Source organism: Pristis pectinata, chromosome 7 (assembly GCF_009764475.1).
Source record: "Pristis pectinata isolate sPriPec2 chromosome 7, sPriPec2.1.pri, whole genome shotgun sequence".
In the NCBI taxonomy this organism is placed as follows: Eukaryota; Metazoa; Chordata; class Chondrichthyes; order Rhinopristiformes; family Pristidae; genus Pristis; species Pristis pectinata.
The window spans coordinates 21,627,762-21,647,608 of NC_067411.1; the positions used below are offsets into that span (position 1 = coordinate 21,627,762).

The 19,847-nt window shown below is 40.0% G+C and overlaps 1 protein-coding gene across 11 annotated transcripts in view; it reads left to right on the forward strand.

The window, feature by feature from the left end:
- Positions 1–19,847, forward strand: part of mast4 (microtubule associated serine/threonine kinase family member 4) — a 340,297-nt gene that overhangs the window by 261,101 nt on the left and 59,349 nt on the right. For 4 of the 11 annotated variants that reach the window (XM_052019255.1, XM_052019264.1, XM_052019259.1 and 1 more), the window contains 6 exons: positions 1,365–1,437; positions 1,892–1,912; positions 5,308–5,386; positions 6,523–6,680; positions 11,284–11,359; positions 16,041–16,250. In XM_052019255.1, coding sequence (XP_051875215.1) covers positions 1,365–1,437; positions 1,892–1,912; positions 5,308–5,386; positions 6,523–6,680; positions 11,284–11,359; positions 16,041–16,250 — 617 coding nt within the window. The remainder of the gene's footprint in view (positions 1–1,364; positions 1,438–1,891; positions 1,913–5,307; positions 5,387–6,522; positions 6,681–11,283; positions 11,360–16,040; positions 16,251–19,847) is intronic. The other 7 variants (XM_052019256.1, XM_052019260.1, XM_052019266.1 and 4 more) reach the window with 3 other exon arrangements.

The window sequence follows — 19,847 nt, forward strand, 5'->3', positions numbered from 1 at the left end:
AAGTTTTCACATCAGAAGGTTGACACATGTATACTTTCAATGCAATGGCAGGACCTGGAGGATAGCCAGCAGCATGCACACATTTAATGTGGGAAACATCTACGTGCTTTCAGGAGAGAGGAAAATAAATAAATGGAAAGTGATAAAGGAAGTAACTCTTGTATTGGCTGACCCAATTGAACCCTAATGACTGAGTTTCCTTAAGTATTTCCTTAAGTTTTTCTCTTAGTAAATAATGTTTCAAGCAAGTGTGCAACTGCACTAACAACCCTAATCTTTGTATTCTCTTGGACACATTGTGATAAAATTGTATAATGGTGTAGCAAAATATGTGTTGTTTTAGAACAAGATTTACATTTATATCCCTTTTGATATCCCTACCTAAAAAGAGCCATTGAAGTACTTTTGAAATGTAGTCATTGTTGCTCTGAAGAAACGATAGCACAGCAAATTCCCAATTATATGGTTTGGTCTAAATCCTGGAACTCCCTACCCAACAGCAATGTGGGAATACCTTCACTAGAAGGACTGCAGTGGTTGAAGATGGCAACTTGCCATTACCTTTTCAAGGGTTATTAGGGGAGGGAAATAAATGTTAATCTTGCAGTTATGCCTGTATCCTAGAAAATGGAAAAAAAACTAGCCAGTCGCTGGAGATAGCTCTCCTGCTCTTTTTAGAAATAGTGCCATAGATATTTTGCATTTACCTGAGAGAGCATGTGGGGCCTTGGATGGTGTCACATCCAAAAGATGGTACCTCCAACAGTGGAGCATTCCCTCAGTACTGTGGTGGAGTCCCCCAGAGCATTTTGTGCTTGAGTTTCTAGAGTGGGGCTTGGACCCTCTACCTCACTGATGAGAGTATCACTAATTGAGCCACAGCTGACTTTTTCCGGAATGAAACACATGCTACGGTAATTACGATTACGGGCCATCCACAGGTCACAAACAGGTTCCATGTTTACAGGTGTCTATAAGTCGTTTGTCTATAGGTCAGAAAAAACAAAAAGATCACTTGATATGGTAACTGTACCCCAACATTATTGTAATGAATGGCATCAAAAGCACATAAGACTGATTTTAATAAAAGAACAATGACTAAAAATGTAGACAGGGAAGAAACTAGTTCTGGCATTCATAGGAACAAACATATGTTGGCTTTTTTAATTTAATGTTATTGGAGCTCACTTGTATGTAGGGGTGCCCATAAGTCAGGCATTCGTAGCCTGCGGATGGCCTGTAGAATGTTACTTATAAGATCCTTATTAAATCTAAAATGAAAGTAGGCATCCCTTGATCAATTTCATGTTTTAACTGATTTCTCGTTGTTATATACATTGGTGAAAAGGCGTTCATCTCTTTAGCAGGAAACAGCCCTCAAGACAGCCCAAGAAATTTCTCTCCCAGTGCCTCTGCTCACTTTTCATTCACTCGAAGGTGAGTAAAAGCCAAATCTTAGCTTGGAAGTTGTATTTGAGAAATTAATAGGGACATGGTACCTCAGTATTTTAAAGAAGTGTATTAAATGCATTCTTTTGGATGTTTTCTAGATTATTCTAGTTACAAATACTCATTTCAGCTTTCCTAGGTAAAGATATGCATAATTTGAACAGATACCAGAAAGCAGCGTGAAACATTTTAGGTTAAAACAACAGAAAGTCTGACTGCCCACTGCAGTTGCTGCTTTATAAGAGGTGAATTCAAAAAGTATCTTATTGATATTGGTGGAGCTTTTGGGTTTTGGCAGAAGAGTAGCAACCAGAAAGTAGTATTCAGCCTAGAAGTTGTTCTGCCTTTGTCACTCATTGTGCCATGATATGTTTAAATGTGTTAAAAGTGTGCATTTTGCCTTTGTTTTTCTGCCTCTAAACTACCCGGTGATATCCATCAGTCATGGCTACAGAACGGACAGGTAATCTGGCATGGGGGTGATTTTTCTGAAAATGTTCGTATCACTCACTTACCAAAGCAATTTCTGTTTCCTTTGTCATAACTTTTGTCTTTTGCTTGTTTTTGCTTTGGCTGTGAAGCTTAACATCTGTGTCTTTCATTTTGGACGGAGAAGTTTTTGGGAGAGGAAGCTTAGTTTTTAACACCAAAATACATAAAATAGGTAGTTATATCTTCAGCTTTTAAATTACACGTAATTAACGTGAGATCTAGCCACCAATGTCAAGGGAAGATTTATCTTTTGAGAACAGATGCTGAGCTTCTGTTTATGATTTAACATTTTCCCTTTTCTGGAAATATTTATTTTTCATCTATAAATCAGAGTTCATTCATTGTGAGGAAACAGTTTAAAACCCCGCTGGGATTAAGTGAAGAAGGAGACATGAAATAGAATATGAGAATTAACTAATTTACACACAGTGTGAAGAGAGAAAAGGTCAGGTCTTTGGATATTTCTGTTGGCCAGTTTTCCAAGTGTAAAATTTATTGGTCTTTTTTGTCAGCGAACTGCTAGTCTTTGTCCATTATCCCATCTTTATTCTTCTTTCCATTCCACACACCAGCCATGATTTTACCCAAGATTTCAGCTTCTCATGCTGTCTCTAACCTAACCTGGGTGACCTGCCTGCAACTGCTGGAGTTGAGTGATGTTAGCTCTGAGATTTGAACCCTTCCACCATTGCTTGGGAGCCAGGGAGTGTTCTGCATTTGTTCTTGGATCACCCAGTATAGGATTTCTTTCCACTGATTGCCCATGCAGTGTAAAAACCTAGAGCCAGATTTTGCTCTTAGAATAACAGCAAGGATAATGGTGCTCATCTTTACTTTAGTGTAAAGAATACGGCAGCATCAGGCATGAAGCTGCTGAGTGGTTTAGTGTGAATATGCAAAAGTTAGAACCAAAAGTTGTGGCATTTTGACTTTACCTTGCAAGAACAGCCATTCACTGTTTGTCTTGCCTTTTAAAGTGCACTAAATGATGTGATGTTTCTTTATTTGCATGGTAAGTTCAAAGCCATGGAGTTATTAGCAGGTTACTAACAGTGTGATGAATGCTAATTGCTACAATGTGCCTCTCTGGTATTGGAAATTAATTATTACAAGTGTGGTTTATTCCTTCAGCTTTTAATTGTTTTTGGAGTTGGTGAAAATTTTTAATTTCAATTTGTTCTTCCCGCTTAACACAATCTTCTTTCCCTTGCTGTACTTAATTGGGCATTGAATAGAGCCTTTTTAATCTGTTTATTGTGCAATCATTCAGTCTGGTAAAGAGGAAACCCTCGTTGGTTCTCTGTTCACTCAGGCTAACTTATTTGGAGGAAGTTTCAATCCTCACTTAGTTCTCATGGTTCCAAGTACCAAGTTATACCAAGGAATGTCTGACTAATGACAAATGTAGTTGCAGGAACAAAATTCTGGCAGCACCCAGCAAGTCTGGCAGCATCTGTGGAAAGAGAAAGAGTTAATATTTAAGTTCAGAGACCCTCCATCATAACTGGGAAGGAGAGAAAACAAGTTAGTATCAATCTACCATGGTAGGGAGAACATGGTGAAGGGATTGGTAGAGTAAAGGGAATGTTTCTACTAGAGCAAGGCCAGATTTGCTGTAAACAAGGTCATCTGGTTGACTGTTTAATGTGGGCATTTAGGAAGAGAGGACATAATCTTTTATTCATAAAAACTATGAAATGAGGATGGATAGAGAGAATGCAGACAAAGAAATGTAAGGGTTGCAACGTGCAAGGCTGCAGGACATGCCCAGCAGGTCAGGCTGTGCTGATAAAGAGAGAAAATCTGAGCCGACGTCACAGATGGATAATCTGACCCATTCTGATATATAGAGAGAAAATGAGTTAACTGTAGTAGAATTCCATGTTGAGTCCAGAAGGCTGCAATGTGTCCAAATGGGAGATGTTGGGCCTCATCATAACAGTGCAGGAGGCCATAGACAGATGGGTCAGACTGGTTAGTAAGTTTGCAGATGACGCCAAAATTGATGGTATGGTGGCCAGTGAAGAAGGTTGTCTAAGATTACAACAGGATATAAGATTAAGTGGAAAAGTGGGCAAGGGAATGGCAGATGGAATTTAACTCGGACAAGTGCACGGTGATGCATTTTGGGAAATTAATCCAAGACATGTGCAGTGAATGGTAGGGCCCTGGGGTATAAGTACATAGTGCCCTGAAAGTGGCAACACAGGAAGACAGGGTGACAAAGAAGGCATATGGCACATTTGCCTTCATTGGCTGAGGCATAAGGTACAAGAGTTGGGATGTCATGTTATATTTGTATAGAATGTTGGTTAGGCTAACAGCCCACTTTTCATAGCTTTTATGAATAAAGGATGTTGTTCTCTCTCCCTAACTGTCCCCATTAACCCATCAATCAGATCACCTCATTGGCTCACAGAAGAGACACAAGAGAATGCAGATGCTGGAATCTGGAGTTACAATCTGGTGGAGGAACTCAGCGGGTTTCGACCCGAAAGTCGACAATCCTTTCCTCCTACAGATGCTGCTCGACCTGCTGAGTTCCTCGAGCAGATTGTTGCTCCAACCTCATTGGCGGTTTATTCCCAGGACAACCCTGGCCTCAGTATCATACTATGTGTCTGTGATGCTGCTGCAAGTAAGTTTTTCATTGCACCTGTGCATACACGTGCATATGACAATAAACTTGACTTTGAGAAATATTCCATGTCCTATCCACCTCTCCCTGCAGCTTGATACTAAATTGTTTCTTCTCCTTCCCAGTTCCGATGAAGGGTCTTTGTCCTGAGTTCCACCTTGCTTCCGGCCCTGTTGAGTTTTTCCAACATTTCTGTTTTTATTTCAGATTTCCAGCATATTCAGTGCTTTGATTTTTCACAAACTTAGTTAATTTCCTTTCACAGCAAGATCTGGATCATAATCTTTGATGGAATTATTCTTAAAATAATTTGCTTTAAATTTTCAAAATTCCTAGTGTTTTGGTAAGGATTTTAGAATAAACATTACAATTTTTTAGAATAATCTTAGTACAAACATTCCAATTTTAGGATAAAGAATCTGTTGCTTAAATTTTGCAGAAAATTCCAATTCAGAAAATAACTCATTCTGAATTTTGTATTACTACATTATCATGTTCTCTTGTGGTCTCAGTAAGATGCCTTTACAGTACAGGCTTGCCCAGATACTAGAGCTTTATTGTGAACCAAACAGCTTCCTATATTCACTGTAGTTGTCAGTACACTCATTTCTCATGCCATAGGAAAATGTAATACAGAGAAGTTGAAACCATTGCCATTGTTTTGTGGATGTTCACATTCAAATAATTTCAGTACCAACTTTGCAGCATAACTTAATAAATTATTTCAGGAGTGACGGGCGTCGATGGTCTTTGGCTTCCCTTCCATCATCTGGCTATGGGACAAATACTCCGAGCTCCACTGTGTCTGTAAGTTCTCTTACTTAACCTAGTGAACTGTCTTAAATCTGAAGCAACAACAGACTGTAAGGCATCCTCTCTGGTCTTTTGCACTGATATGCTTGCATATACTATGGGTTCTGTTTCAGTAGTTAAGTGAACCATGGAGTAGAAATTTGGCAATTTCTAAATGTCCTGCAAGTCCCTCTATAAATAGTTGCCGGACTCTTGTTTTTGGAGTCACTATTTAATATTTTTAAACAACGCCTTCTGTGGATCCATTCTGAAATTGATTTGGAGTTGGAAGATAAGAAATGTGACCAACCAGGAGGTGTTCTCCAGGATAAGGTTAGAGGAGAGGAGGTCTTGTTGGATTAGTAAACCAAGTGGATATGTTTCAAAAATATTTCAAAACTGAGGATGATTATCTAGTCAGTTAAATTTATAATCTGCACAAGAAGGAAATAAAGGCAAAGTAGTTAATACTGCAGAATTGTGGTAATATTTAAATGGAGTATTCCATCAATGAATTTTATATTCCCTGACTTCTTATCTGGGAATCAAACATCTGATCCTCTTCCATGAGATAACACGAGGTAGAGTCCATAATAGATAGAGTTGACAGCAAGTGCCTCTCTCCCAGGGCACCAATGCTCAATACAAGATGGCATGGCTTTAAAGTAATGGGTGGGAAGTTCAAGGGAGATATGAAAGGAAGGTTTTTCACCCAGAGCGTGGTTCGGGCATGGAATGCACTGCCTGGAGTGGTGATGGAGGCAGGTACATTGGACAAATTCAAGACATTGCTAGATAAGCATATGGAGGAATTTAAAATAGAGGGATATGTGGGAGGAAGGGTTTAGATAGTCTTATGCGAGGTTTAAAGGTTGGCACAACATTGTGGGCTGAAGGGCCTGTATTGTGCTGTACTGTTCTATGATTCTATGATAATAGCATAGGTGCCTTCTGATCCATTTATAAAAATTGAGCTTACTGGGATGAGTGGCATGTTCTGGTCATAAAATTCATTTTGATTTGATCTTTTAATTGGTTTTCTTTTCATTGAATCTGCATGCTAACATTTTTTGATTAACTCCAGAATTGTTTTAATAGTGCTATTTAATCTAAAGATATAAACTATGTTGTTCTCCTTTTCAATTTTCTAGTCATCCTGTTCATCTCAGGAAAAGTTGCATCAGTTGCCATACCAGCCAACTCCAGATGAGCTGCACTTCCTTTCCAAGCATTTCTGCAGTACTGATGCCATCTCAAATGAGGAGAGACGCAGGCCTGTTTCAATGCGACCACGTTCCAGGAGTCTTAGGTTTGTACTCTGCAATTTAGGGGGCAAAATTTCTCCTGGTGATACTAATAAAGAAGTAATGTGAGTGAGAATGAAGGAATGTTTATTTTATTCCTGATTTTAATTTTTGCTGAAATTAGGAATGACTATAATCCCAGTCTTTGATAAGCATTAACATTACGTGTTTATATAAAGAATAATTCACTGTGATGAAAAAGTATATTCCAAGACTTTTTTAAAAATTTTATTTCATATCTTTTATACTGTTTCCAAGTAGAGGGTTAAAAAAGAAATAATTAGTATCAAAGTAACAAAATCTTTCTAAACTCAGTTTCAAGAACATGCATGTCTATCTTTGGTGTATTTTTCTGTGTGACATTAAAGAAATATCGCTCTTTCCTTTTCCTCCCCCTTCCCTGAGCTGTAATCACTTGGATGACCAATATCATCTTGATATTTCAGTAAAATGATCAGTGTTCAGCCATGGTCAGCAATCTATGGCGGTAGCTTTAGTGTACTTAACAGCATAAAAGTCAGGTGTAACTCTATTCTTGCCCATCTCCACAGTAATGCACTTGTGGTTCTCCTGACTGTTATGACTGAGACTCACCTGACAATTGTGTGGAATCATCGGGAGAGTTGCTGTGTAATTTTCAATGTCATATTGCCTGAGAACGAGATGGAGGCAAGTAATCTCACAGCATTCAAAATAAATCTGGTGAGTACTTGAATTATCAAGGCGTAGAAGAAGATTGACCAATTGCTGTTAAATGGGTTAGTATAAGATAAGTATTTGATGGTCAGCATTGATATAGTGGACTGAAAGGTTTGTTTTGGTGCTGTATGACTCTCTCAGGATAGAGGAACCTGGGGGGCTCACCAAAATGAATCCAGAGCCAGATATTTAGCACTGGATAGAAAAGAGCCACAAAAAACTGAAGTGAAGTCCAGGAGGAATTGACAAGGGCCACATCTCTGAAAGGAGAAACAATTGGGCCAGATGCTTACCAAGCATTATTAGGTAATCCATTCAGAAACTGACTTTAAGAGATCCCATTACTGGAAGCAGAGTTCATAGCACAGCTCCTATACTACATGGCTCGGTCTAAATTTCCACGTCATTATTTCTGCTGAAGAACAAACCTAAGGACCTTTGAAATGGGAATTATCTACCTGTACTAAGGCAGAAGCATGGAAATGGGAAGAAAAAAAAACAAGCCTTCTTGGACTCAAATTGCAATAATCGGTAACTGATGTGAACTTATTTCTGTTGAAATAATTTAATCACCATTAAATATAAATCCTGACATCCTTTGAAGCTCTTGGTTCATAAATTTAAATGTATTTCTTTCGAAATTACTTTACAGATTTCTGTTCATTAACCTCAAATTCTTCCAGGGCAATCATAAACCTTTTAAGCTTTGAACAGGCAGCTTAGATAGGGCTGATGAAAGGTCATCAGCTTAAGCCAATAATTCTGTTTCATTTGCCACAAATGCTGCCTGGCCTATTGAGTGCTTCCGTTATTTTCAGTTTTTATTTCAGATTTCCAGCACTGGCAGTATTTTTGTTGTTGCATTAGTCAGAAGACTGTCTGTTGAAAGAGAACCAGGGCTGCATTCGCTGCAGTCCCTGTACATAGTTTCTCACAAGTCTTTGAGTTGTTGGTCATCACCCTTCACTCTAGTGACACAGGTGGCTTGGAATGGAATCAATGGCCTGGTTTTAAATCCTCTGTGTCTGGAAGAGCCTTGACTGAAACACCAATTCAGTCCGAAACTTTCAGACTACATAGAATTGTATGCAATTAGCTCTGGAAAATCCTCAGACAAGAATTCTTTCTGTCCCACCCCATTTTAAAAAAAATCCACTGAAAGCTTTCTCTTTGTGTTGGCAGCTGTTAAGTAATTGATGCTCACTGACACTTTGACTTCATCCTGGTATGAGGCTTGATTAAGGGCTTTGTGATTTCTACCAGCCTCATTATTGACACCATCTAGCTGTCATGTCTGCACTGCAGTGAGTTGCATTTAAGGTCATTCACTTTTTATCAATGGGGATACTAACTCAAGGACCAAATGAACCTTAAAAATTAAGACCTACGGAATTCCTTTAAAAAGAAAACAACACGCCTTTAGACGCCATACCTGAGAGTGTGGAAAATACAAGCACAATCTCTATTTAGGATCAAGGTCTCCAAAACATCTGGAAGTTTGGGCCAGATTTTGTGTGGAAATGCCAGCAATTTTGCATGGAATTGTCAGCAGTCACCCACAAAAGTGCCATTAAGTTCAGGGTTTCTGCCAATTATGTGCAAATTGTTGTCTGGAACTTGCTGGTGGCTGTGGGCCAGCAGTCTCTCATTTGTGGCTAGCTGCTGGACTGCTGTGACAGAATGCAAGGTCGTGGCAGTTCCCCAGTACTCACACCAGGGTATCTGCTCAAAGAACCTAGGTCTGCCTAGGCAATGTGCAGGGAGTACTTCTCTGTTTACTTCAGTGGATGAGAATGGTTGTGAGGGAGTAAGGTAAGTGTTAGTAGTTTCATATTTAGTTTCAAATCATTTATGTCATAGAGAGATACAGTACCAAAAAAGACCCTTCACCTCACCCAGTCCACGAACATTATCAACCACCTGTTTGTACTAATCCTACGTTAGTCCAATTTTTTATTCTCCCACATTCCCATCAACTCCTCCCAGAATCTACTCTTCACCTACACACCAGGGTCAATTTACAGTGGTCAAATAACTTAGCAACCCACATGTCTTTGAGATGTTGGAAGAAACTGGTGCACCTGCAGGAAACCCACATGGCCATAGGGTGCAAGCAACAGACAGACAGCACCCAGGGTCAGGATCGAACCCAGGTCTCTTGTTGCACCACTATACCACATTTTAAAAATTTATATATAGCATTTTAAATATTGTTTTTTTTAATGGTTGGATTTTTTTATATAGTTTTGTAATATTTTTGAATGTTTCTGAACATCTTTTGATAACTGTGATAAATATCACACACTCACACACCTTTCTCCTCCACCCCCAAGCCCTGTCCTGGATTGCTCTACAGGATGGGATCTAGCCACTGAGGTTGGAGCTGGAACCTTCCTTGGAGCTGCTTGTTGCTGACCAGAGTTTTTCCTTGGAGCCCAATGAAAAATTATGGTGGAAAGTTGTTTTGTCCCAGACCAAGTTTCCACTGAAATAAATCACTGAATGAAATATCTTCCACAAAGCAGTACAGTATTATAAAAGATAAAAATGTAATTTAAAAAATTGCCTTGTTTAGTAATTTTGATTAATACTGTGGAAACAGTGTTATTTATAAAATAAACATTTTTCAATCAGATTTAAGGTAACACACAAAGCAAACCAAATTTAACAAAATCTATTAAAAACCTTTGTAAAGGTGTTATGTTGGGGTCCTTTCACCCAGAAGATTGACTTTAATTTTTGGTGTCTCCACGGAGGTCCCTAGATGAGTGAACTTAATGCAAACTCCCAATGGTATCTAACTCATGCTAGATGACTAACCAGTTTATGGGTTGGACCTGCTTCGAATTCTTTGCTTTTAAACCTATGGAAATGGTCATAGAAACTTGTGCTGAGTGTAGTTTGCCCTTAAAATTCTGTGTTTGGTCACACTGATGTAACAGCAAAATCAAAGGAAAGCTGCAGGCCGAACATTCAGGTACTTTTTTAGTCAGTTTCTCCATGTGGCTTCAATTATCAATGCAGATCAATCATATGGAACAGATCATTCTAAGACCTTGTCTAGACTGCATCTAAAGATATTAACACAATTGGAAGTATATTTGGTGAACAGATGGAGCTTCAAGAAGAAGTGTGCAAAAATAATGTGAAATAGGTGTCTATTTTCAGAATGCTATTAATAAATAAATGTATTGGTTAACATCTTTTTGAAAGGAAGTTCTATTTATATTTGAGTGAAAGATGTTCTGGATTTGTGTATGTATAATACTTGTTTACAAACAAATAAAAAAAATAACCAGTGCTATTTGATATAAAGGCCCATTATTTATGATTGAACAAAGTATTTGGAAGGGTGTATGTTAATATTCCTGATGCAATTAATGCTCTAACTATATTTATCCAAATTGTCCTCTCATATTGGAGTGTTTAGAATTGTGCAGACAATTAAATGATTGCTAATAAGTCTGCTTAAATTTGAAATGACTTCAGATAGTTGTCCTTAAGAGAAATACAAACAAGCCATTGCAACCACAAAACAATACGAAACACACTTTCAAAGAGGCTACCTTTGTGAGAACAATGGAATGGAAATTCATCCTTGATCACAGGGACCAGATAGTAGCAGCTGTACATTGTATTTCACTTCCAATATTTGGTTCAATTAACTTCAAACAATCAATTTCTACTTCATTTGTTGTTGGGTTCAGAATGCGTGCAGTTTTTTTATGATTTTGAACTACTACAGCGTCACTGCCTCTATGATCTGGAAGGGTAAGACCTGCGAAATAGAATGATACAAATACCAGCCGTTTTGTTAGTTATTGTGTGAGATCCCAGGAGAACAATTATTAAATCTTGTAGTGAATAAAGTGCCCAAAGCCTCTAAAATGTTGCTTGTCTCATTTGCAGCCCTGGACGTTCTCCAGCCTGCTTTGATAATGAAATTATCATGATGAACCATGTCTACAAAGAGCGATTTCCGAAGGTAATTGTTGTGTGTATTTATTCTGCAGCTGCTATTTTGGTTTGATGTAAAAAATGTGTCAAAGATTTTTCTCAGATCAATTCTCCATTTCTGGGTTGTTTTGATTAGCTAAAAAAAATTTAAGTTGATGAAAACCCAAAGTAGCAGCATCTAATGTCCTATATAAAACAGGCTGCAGAAACTTTGTAGTTAAAGGTTTGCAATGTAAGGTTTTTTGCTCTTCAGAATTGCAAAGAGAGAATAGACTGCATCATTCATAGCAAAATGGTTGTTTAATAGATGAAGTTGACATGCAGGAGAATGGAGTGAATGGAAGAGCAGGTCCAATTGGGTGTCTTTTAGTTGTTCCATGTTTTCTGTGTTTCATTTCATCAAGGCTACCTTGACTATAAATATCTCCTTCCCGAATTTTGAGCCACCTTATTCCTTTAATTTTAGTAATTTCAGCATAACAATGCATAGGATCAAATTAAACCATCAATTTCAAACTAATTGGATTTTACACGATTTATTGGTTGTCTTTTTTTTAAACCGGAGGCTGTTCCCCTCAATAACAGGTTTTCTGCTTTGGAGGCTGTTGAGGGGGATGACTTGCAGGAATCAAGCAGCAGTAGCCAGGTCTCTGGCACTGGGACCAGTCCTGCTGCTCAGAAGGGAAGGGAGGAGAAGAGGAAGGCAGTAGTGATAGGGGACTCGATAGTCAGGGAAACAGGAGGTTCTGTGGCAGTGAGCATGAATCCCGGATGGTATGTCGCCTCCCAGGTGCCAGGGTCCGGGACGTCACTGATCGGGTCCACAGGATTCTTGAGAACAGCCAGAAGTCGTGGTTCATGTTGGTACCAACGACATAGGTAGGAAGAGGGATGAGGTCCTGAAAAGTGAGTTTGGGGAGCTAGGCAGAAGGCTGAAGAACAGGACCTCAAGGGTAGGAATCTCGGGATTGCTGCCAATGCCACGCGATAGTGAAGGTAGGAATAGGAGGAGATGGCAAATAAATGCGTGGCTGAGAAGTTGGTGCAGGAGGGAAGGTTTTAGATTTTTGGATCATTGGGATCTCTTCTGGGGAAGGTTGGACCTGTACAGAGAGGACGGGTTACACCCGAACCTGAGGGGGGCCAATATCCTTGCAGGCGGGTTTGCTAGGGTGGTTCGGGAGGGTTTAAACTAGTTTGTGAGGGGGATGGGAACTGGAGGAGTAGGTCAGAGGAAGAAGGGGATGGGGAAAAGTCAGACCTAAAAGGTAGAGAGGCTTTGAGGAAGGAGAAGCAGAGTGCGGGCTATAAAAGTAGAAAGGTGGATGGGCTAAAGTGCATTTACTTAAATGCAAGAAGCATCAGGAAAAAGGAAGATGAACTGAGAGCTTGGATAAGTACATGGGACTACGATATTGTGGCTGTTACAGAGACATGGCTGACACCAGGGCAGGAATGGATATTGAATATTCCTGGATTTCAGTGTTTTAAAAGGGATGGGGGGTGGGGGGGGGAAGAAGAGGAGGAGAGGTGGCGATACTGGTCAGGGACACTATTACAGCTGCAGAAAGGGTGGATAATGTAGAGGAATCCTCTCTAGAATCAATATAGGTGGAAGTTAGGAACAAGAAAGGAGCAGTTACTCTACTGGGAGTATTCTCTAGCCCCCGCCCCCCCCCACCCCCACCGGTAGTAGTAGGGATACTGAGGAGCAGATTGGGAGGCAGATTTTGGAAAGATGCAAAAATAACAGGGTTATTATCGTGGGAGACTTCAACTTCCCAAATATTGATAGGCACCTGCTTAGTCCCAAAGGTTTAGACGGGGCGGAGTTTAAGTGTGTCCAGGATGGATTCCTGTCACAGTATGTTGATGGGCCGACCAGAGGGAATGCCATATTAGATCTAGTTTTAGGTAATGAACTGGGTCAGGTGACAGATCTCTCTGTGGGTGAGCATTTGGGGGACAGTGACCACTGCTCAATAACCTTTAGCATTGTCATGGGCAGGGATAGGAGCAAAGAGGACGGGAAGATATTTAATTGGGGAAAGGTGAATTATGAGGCTATAGGGCGAGAACTTGCGGGTGTAAATTGGGATGACATTTTTGAAGGGAAATGTACTGTGGAGATGTGGTCGATGTTCAGGGATCTCTTGCAGGATGTTAGGGATAAATTTGTCCTGGTGAGGCAGAGAAGGAATGGTAGGGTGAAGGAACCATGGGTGACGAGAGGTGGAACAACTAGTTAGGAAGAAGAAGGCAGCATACATAAGGTGTAAGCAACAAAGATCAGATAGGGCTCATGAGGAATATAGAGTAGCAAGGAAGGAACTTAAGAAGGGGCTGAGGAGAGCGAGGAGGGGACATGAAAAGGCTTTGGCAAGTAGGGTTAAGGAGAATCCCAAGTTTTTTTTCCTCTTACGTGAAGAGCAGAAGGATGGCTAGAGTAAAGGTAGCTCCGATTAAAGACAAAGGTGGGAAGATGTGCCTGGAAGCTGCGGAAGTGGGTGAGGTTCTCAATGAATACTTCTCTTCAGTACTCACCAAGGAGAGGGGTCTTGATGATGCTGAGGTCAGTGATGGTAAGGGTAATGTTCTAGAGTATGTAGATATCAAGAGAGAGGATGTGTTAGAGTTGTAAGAAAATATTAGGACAGATAAATCCCCGGGGCCTGATGGAATATTCCCCAGGCTGCTTCGTGAGGTGAGGGAGGAGATTGCTGAACTGTTGGTTAGGATCTTTGAGTCCTCGTTGTCCACGGGGATGGTATCAGAGGATTGGAGGGTGGCGAATGTTGTCCCCTTATTCAAAAAAAGGTAGTAGGGATAGTCCAGGGAATTACAGACCAGTGAGCCTTACGTCTGTGGTGGGTAAGCTGTTCGAAAGGATTCTAAGAGATAGGATCTATGAGCATTTAGAGAATCATGGACTGATTAGGAACAGCCAGCATGGCTTTGTGAAGGGAAGATCTTGCCTCACAAGCCTGATAGGGTTCTTTGAGGAGGTGACCAGGAAGATTAATGAGGGTATGCAGTAGATATGGTCTACAGGGATTTTAGTAAGGCGTTTGACAAGGTTCCACATGGTAGGCTTCTTCAGAAGGTCAGAGGGTATGGGATCCAGGGAGGCTTGGCCGTGTGGATTCAGAATTAGCTTGCCTGTAGAAAGCAGAGGGTTGTGGTGGAGGGAGTGCATTCGGATTGGAGGGCTGTGACTAGTGGTGTCCCACGGGGATCGGTTCTGGGACATCTACTTTTTGTGATATTTATTAATGACTTAGATGAGGGGATGGAAGGGTGGGTTAGCAAGTTTGCGGATGACACAAAGATCAGTGGTGTTGTGGATAGTGTGGAGGGCTGTCGAAGCTTACAGAGGGATATTGATAGGATGCAGAGCTGGGCTGAGAAGTGGCAGATGAAGCTCAATCCCGAGAAGTGTGAGGTGGTACACTTTGGAAGGACAAACTCCAAGGTGGAGGACAAGGTAAATGGCAGGATTCTGGGCAGTGCGGAGGAGCAGAGGGATCTGGGGGTTCATATCCACAGATCACTGAAAGTTGCCTCACAGGTGGATAGGGTAGTTAAGAAAGCTTATGGGATGTTAGCTTTCATAAATTGTGGGATTGAGTTTAAGAGCCGCAAAGTAATGATGCAGCTTTACAAAACTCTGGCTGGACCACACTTAGGGTACTGTGTCCAGTTCTGGTCGCCTCATTATAGGAAAGATGTGGAGGCGTTGGAGAGGGTGTAGAGGAGATTTATCAGGATGCTGCCTGGATTAGAGAGTATGGATTATGAGGAGAGACTAAAGGAGCTAGGGCTTTACTCATTGGAGAGGAGGAGGATAAGGGGAGACATGATAGAGGTATACAAAATGTTAAGAGGAATAGATAGAGTGGACAGCCAGTGCCTCTTCCCCAGGGCACCAATGCTCAATACAAGAGGGCATGGCTTTAAGGTAATGGGTGGGAAGTTCAAGGGAGATGTCAGAGGAAGGTTTTTCACCCAGAAAGTGGTTGGTGCATGGACTGCGCTGCCTGGGGTGGTGGTGGAGGCCGATACGTTGGTCAAGTTCAAGAGATTGTTAGATAAGCATATGGAGGAATTTAAGAGGGATATGTGGGAGGAAGGGGTTAGATAGTCTTAGGTGTGGTTTGAAGGTCAGCACAATATGGTGGCCGAAGGGCCTGTATTGTGCTGTATTGTTCTATGGTTCTATGGAAACACTAGTGTTGCTGAATGCAGTTTCCATGCAGATTTTAAAATTCACGTGATTATTTGTTTTTATTCCACAATTTTCTTGTGGAAATTTTGTTGAGCTGTATTATGAGGCTGCAATAGAAAGAATCATTGTACATCATTTATGATCTATAGAGGCTGCTGTGGTGGAATGCTGCAAACTATTGTCAGTAAATTCAGCATAGAATATAGGCTGTAAATCATATTTCCAAGGCTTAACTAGCCCATTCCAGAATAATCAAAGTGGTTACTTGAGTGCTTATTTCTTTAATCTTATTGCCTCTATGATTATTATAAAGTAATCAGCAATGCATTTTCAAAAGGGAAGGCCAGAAATGTATTCCAGGTGTCAATATTACTGAGAATCTGTACTTGTAAATTCTGCATCTGATATGCTAGCAATTTTTTTTAAAGGTCTTGTTTGGTTTATTTTATACTTAACACATTAACCAAGTTGTTTTGTTCCTCAGGCCACAGCCCAGATGGAAGAGAGGCTGCAGGATATTATCACAAGCTATTCTCCTGACAATGTTCTTCCACTGGCAGATGGAGTCCTCAGCTTTGCTCATCATCAGATCATTGAGCTGGCACGAGATTGCCTGGATAAGTCCCGGCTGGGCCACATCACTTCAAGATACTTTTTTGAATTGCAGGAAAAATTAGAGAAGTTGTTACAGGAAGTAGGTATTTTCAAGTTTATTTTTGTTTTTGGCAGTTGGGTAACAGCACGTTTGATTCTGTGTGGAAAGCCAATTTTTCTGTTCAGTTGGACTTATGAAGTCATTGTTCAGCTGCTTGAAATACAACAAAAAAAAACAAAGCCATAAACATGAAAATAACATGCAATTAGATTTTGATACCTGGGGAACTTTTGCATTGAAGTAGTAGGTTTAAATGTGTCCAACCCTTACCAATGCCCTACCTGTTGATATCAATATCTTACTATTTATTACCTGTGCCCTTCTACTTATTACCAATGCTCTATCAGTTGTGCCCTAAATTATCTCAGGAATGCAGATGAAAATTAACTTTGGTTAAAGTCTTTTTGAAAGCTCAATTTTATTTAATAAGTAACTGCTGTTGGTTTGCATTATTGTGGGTCTATTAACTAGACCATAGGATAAATACATTTTGAATAAGTGAACAGGTTAAGCAGGATAGTGTTTTTTTTGTTTGTAATTGACTTGTAAATTAAAGAATATTTAATCTGCAAAGTCAACCAGTACTCCATTTACCTAAGGAAAAGTTGAGTTTCTTTCCAATCAAACAGACATAGTACAGAAATAGGTGTTTATTAACTTGATTTTCAATAGTTTTTGTATCTTCAGAAACTCATTTTTGGTAGTATCACAAAATAAAAATTCAATAATGTCTTATTAGTAAATGAAAACTTCTCAGGATTATGGGGAATGTGCTTTAATTGGAAAGCTCTTTGAAAGAGCCAGAATAGGCATGATGCCTTGAATGCCCACATCCTGGGCAGTATGATTTGTACTGTAGAAAATGTCATGACTATAGGATGTAAATATTGATAAAGCCATGCCATGATGAAAATTTTATGGCACAATGCAAATTCCAATACAATGTTGAATAGTAATGGACAGAGAATGAAATACAATTATTTTTCAAAATTTTCATTATTGAAAGAAGTTTCTTTTTTAAAAAAAAACTGGTCAGTTACGTATGTATTGTGAATGTGTCACTCAAATTAATACATTTTTGTTATACCCGCACCAGTTTCCTTATTCACAGAAGCCACAGCCTTCCAGTTAAATATCCTCTTGTTCAGTACCTAAGTTGCATCAATCATGCACAAGCCAAGATCATAATTGTTGGTACATTATATCCCTGGGAACAGGCATCACAATTCTGTCTTTAAATGACCTCTGCAAAGTTGCCTTTCCAGCTCGGATTGCATTTTGCACTTCAAGGAGAATGGTCCTAGTTTCTCCAATCTAATCTTGTAGCTAAAATACCTCATCCCTGGAACCTTTCTAGTACTTTCCTCTGCAATCTGTCAAGGACCTTCGTATCCTTATTGGTGAGCAGAACTAGGAAGAGTATCCTTTACCTTGTTCAAGCCAACACCAACTCTCTAGTTTTGTTAAACAACTTTTTACATGGTACTTCCTTGGTGCTTTCTAACATGCTCTCTTAAAATGCATATAGAAAACATCCACTGCATTTCTTTCATCAACTTATTACTTTATTAAAAAATGTTGTTAGGTTAATCAAAGATGATTTTCCAAATCTATGCCAGCTTCTCTTAATTAGCTGAAACCCCTCCAAGTGCCTGTTAATTATTTTCCCTGAATATTGTTTATCATACCTTTTCTACCACTGATATTAAATTGACTGGCCAATAGTTACTGGGAATGTCCTTGCACTATTTCTTAAACAAGGATGTCACATTTGCTACTTTCCAGTCCTGTAGCACCTCTAGATTATTTAGGGAAGATTGGAAGGTTCATGACCAGTTCTTCTGGTATGTCAGCCCCCACTTAGCAACCTGGGATAGAAGCCACCCAAGCCAGCAGCATCCACTCTAAGCATTGCTAGACTTTCCAACACATCTTGCCTACATTTTGATTTCGTCCATTACTTACACTTTATCAGCTTCCACCAATATTTTGTCAGTGCTCTCTTCCTTGGGAAACATCATTATAAATTACTCATTAAGTTGCCCTGAACCTCTAAGTTTATATCAGCACCTTGCCCCTAATAGTCCTCAGTCCACCTCTCACTCCCCAGCTATCGTTTACATGCCAGTAAAAGATTTTTAGATATCTGTTTATGTGAATTGCCATTAAGTTCTTGTATTTTCTCCTTCTGAGTCTTAACTTCCTCTTCTCTTCTCCTCACAAACTATTTTGTAGCCTGATTCTCTTTGGAGAACTCACCTGACGTGCATCAGGTTTCTGTCTTTTTCTTTTATCTAATTCTCTAACTCCCTCATCGTCTATGACTTTGGTTCTGCTGCTGTTCCCTTTTGTGGGAGTGTATCTAACCTATACCTAAAACATAGAAAACAAGGAGGCCATTCACCCCATTATTTCCATGCAATATTTCTTAAAGATTTGTCAGTGTATCATAACATTTTTTTTGTCCATTTTTGGTTCATTTTAGCTTGACTTTTGTCCCTCTCCAATCATGTGGCATTTTCTCTGTATTTAGGGAGGAGTGAAAGATTATGAAAAGCTGTTCGGGGATCCACTCCCCCCCCCCCCCCCCCCCCCCCACCCAATTCCGTTAGCAACTTGGGAAGTAAGTCATCCAGTCCAGACAATATGCATTCTAAGTAAAGGCAATCTTTCCAACACATCTTGAATATCAACCTGCTCCCATTTCAACCCATTGTTGTTAGGCATCTTCCATGTTAGAAGTGTATTTAGATTGTAATGTCTAATGAAATGACTTGGAAACCTAGTCACCTTCTGATGTCACTGTGTCCTTAGAAAATTGGTCTGCCCCCTTGCTAAAGTTTAGTAGATCCTCTAAGTTCAGTCAATTGGCATATATAAATGCATTTTTATTGAATGTGTTAGGGCTAAACAAGCAATGTACTGTGATTTGTGACTCCCTCTCAATCTAAAGCTGTTTTTGTTTGGAATTTGAGCAATTAGAAAGAAAATAGGCTCCACTTCTCTTCTGCATATAACTGAGTTACACATGAACGGCAGACCATTTGTACTCTGGCACTTGCTATTGCATGCCGATCACAAGACAAGGGAGCAGACGTAGGGCATCTGGCCCATCAAGTCTGCTCCATGAGTTAAAGAAAAAAGACACAAGAAAAAAAATTATTCCTTTCTAGCCCCAATTTCCGGCCTTATTCCCATATCCCTTGATACCTTGACTAATTAGATACCTATCTATCTCCTCCTTAAACGCTTCCAATGATCGGGCCTCCGCTGCTGAACGTGGCAAAGAATTCCATAAATTCACTACCCTCTGGCTAAAGAAATTTCTGCTCATCTCTGTTTTAAACTGGTACCCTCTAATTCTAAGATTATGCCCTCTGGTCCTGGACTAACCCACCAAGGGAAACAGCTTAGCCACATCTACTCTGTCCAGTCCTTTCAACAGTCTAAGTGTTTCTATGAGGTCCCCTCTCATTCTTCTGTACTCCAGTGAGTACAGTCCAAGAGCCGACAAACGCTCATCATACGTAAGCCCTTTCATTCCGGGAATCATCCTCGTAAATCTCCTCTGAACCCTCTCCAACATCAGCACATCCTTCCTAAGATATGGGGGCCAAAACTGCACACAGTATTCCA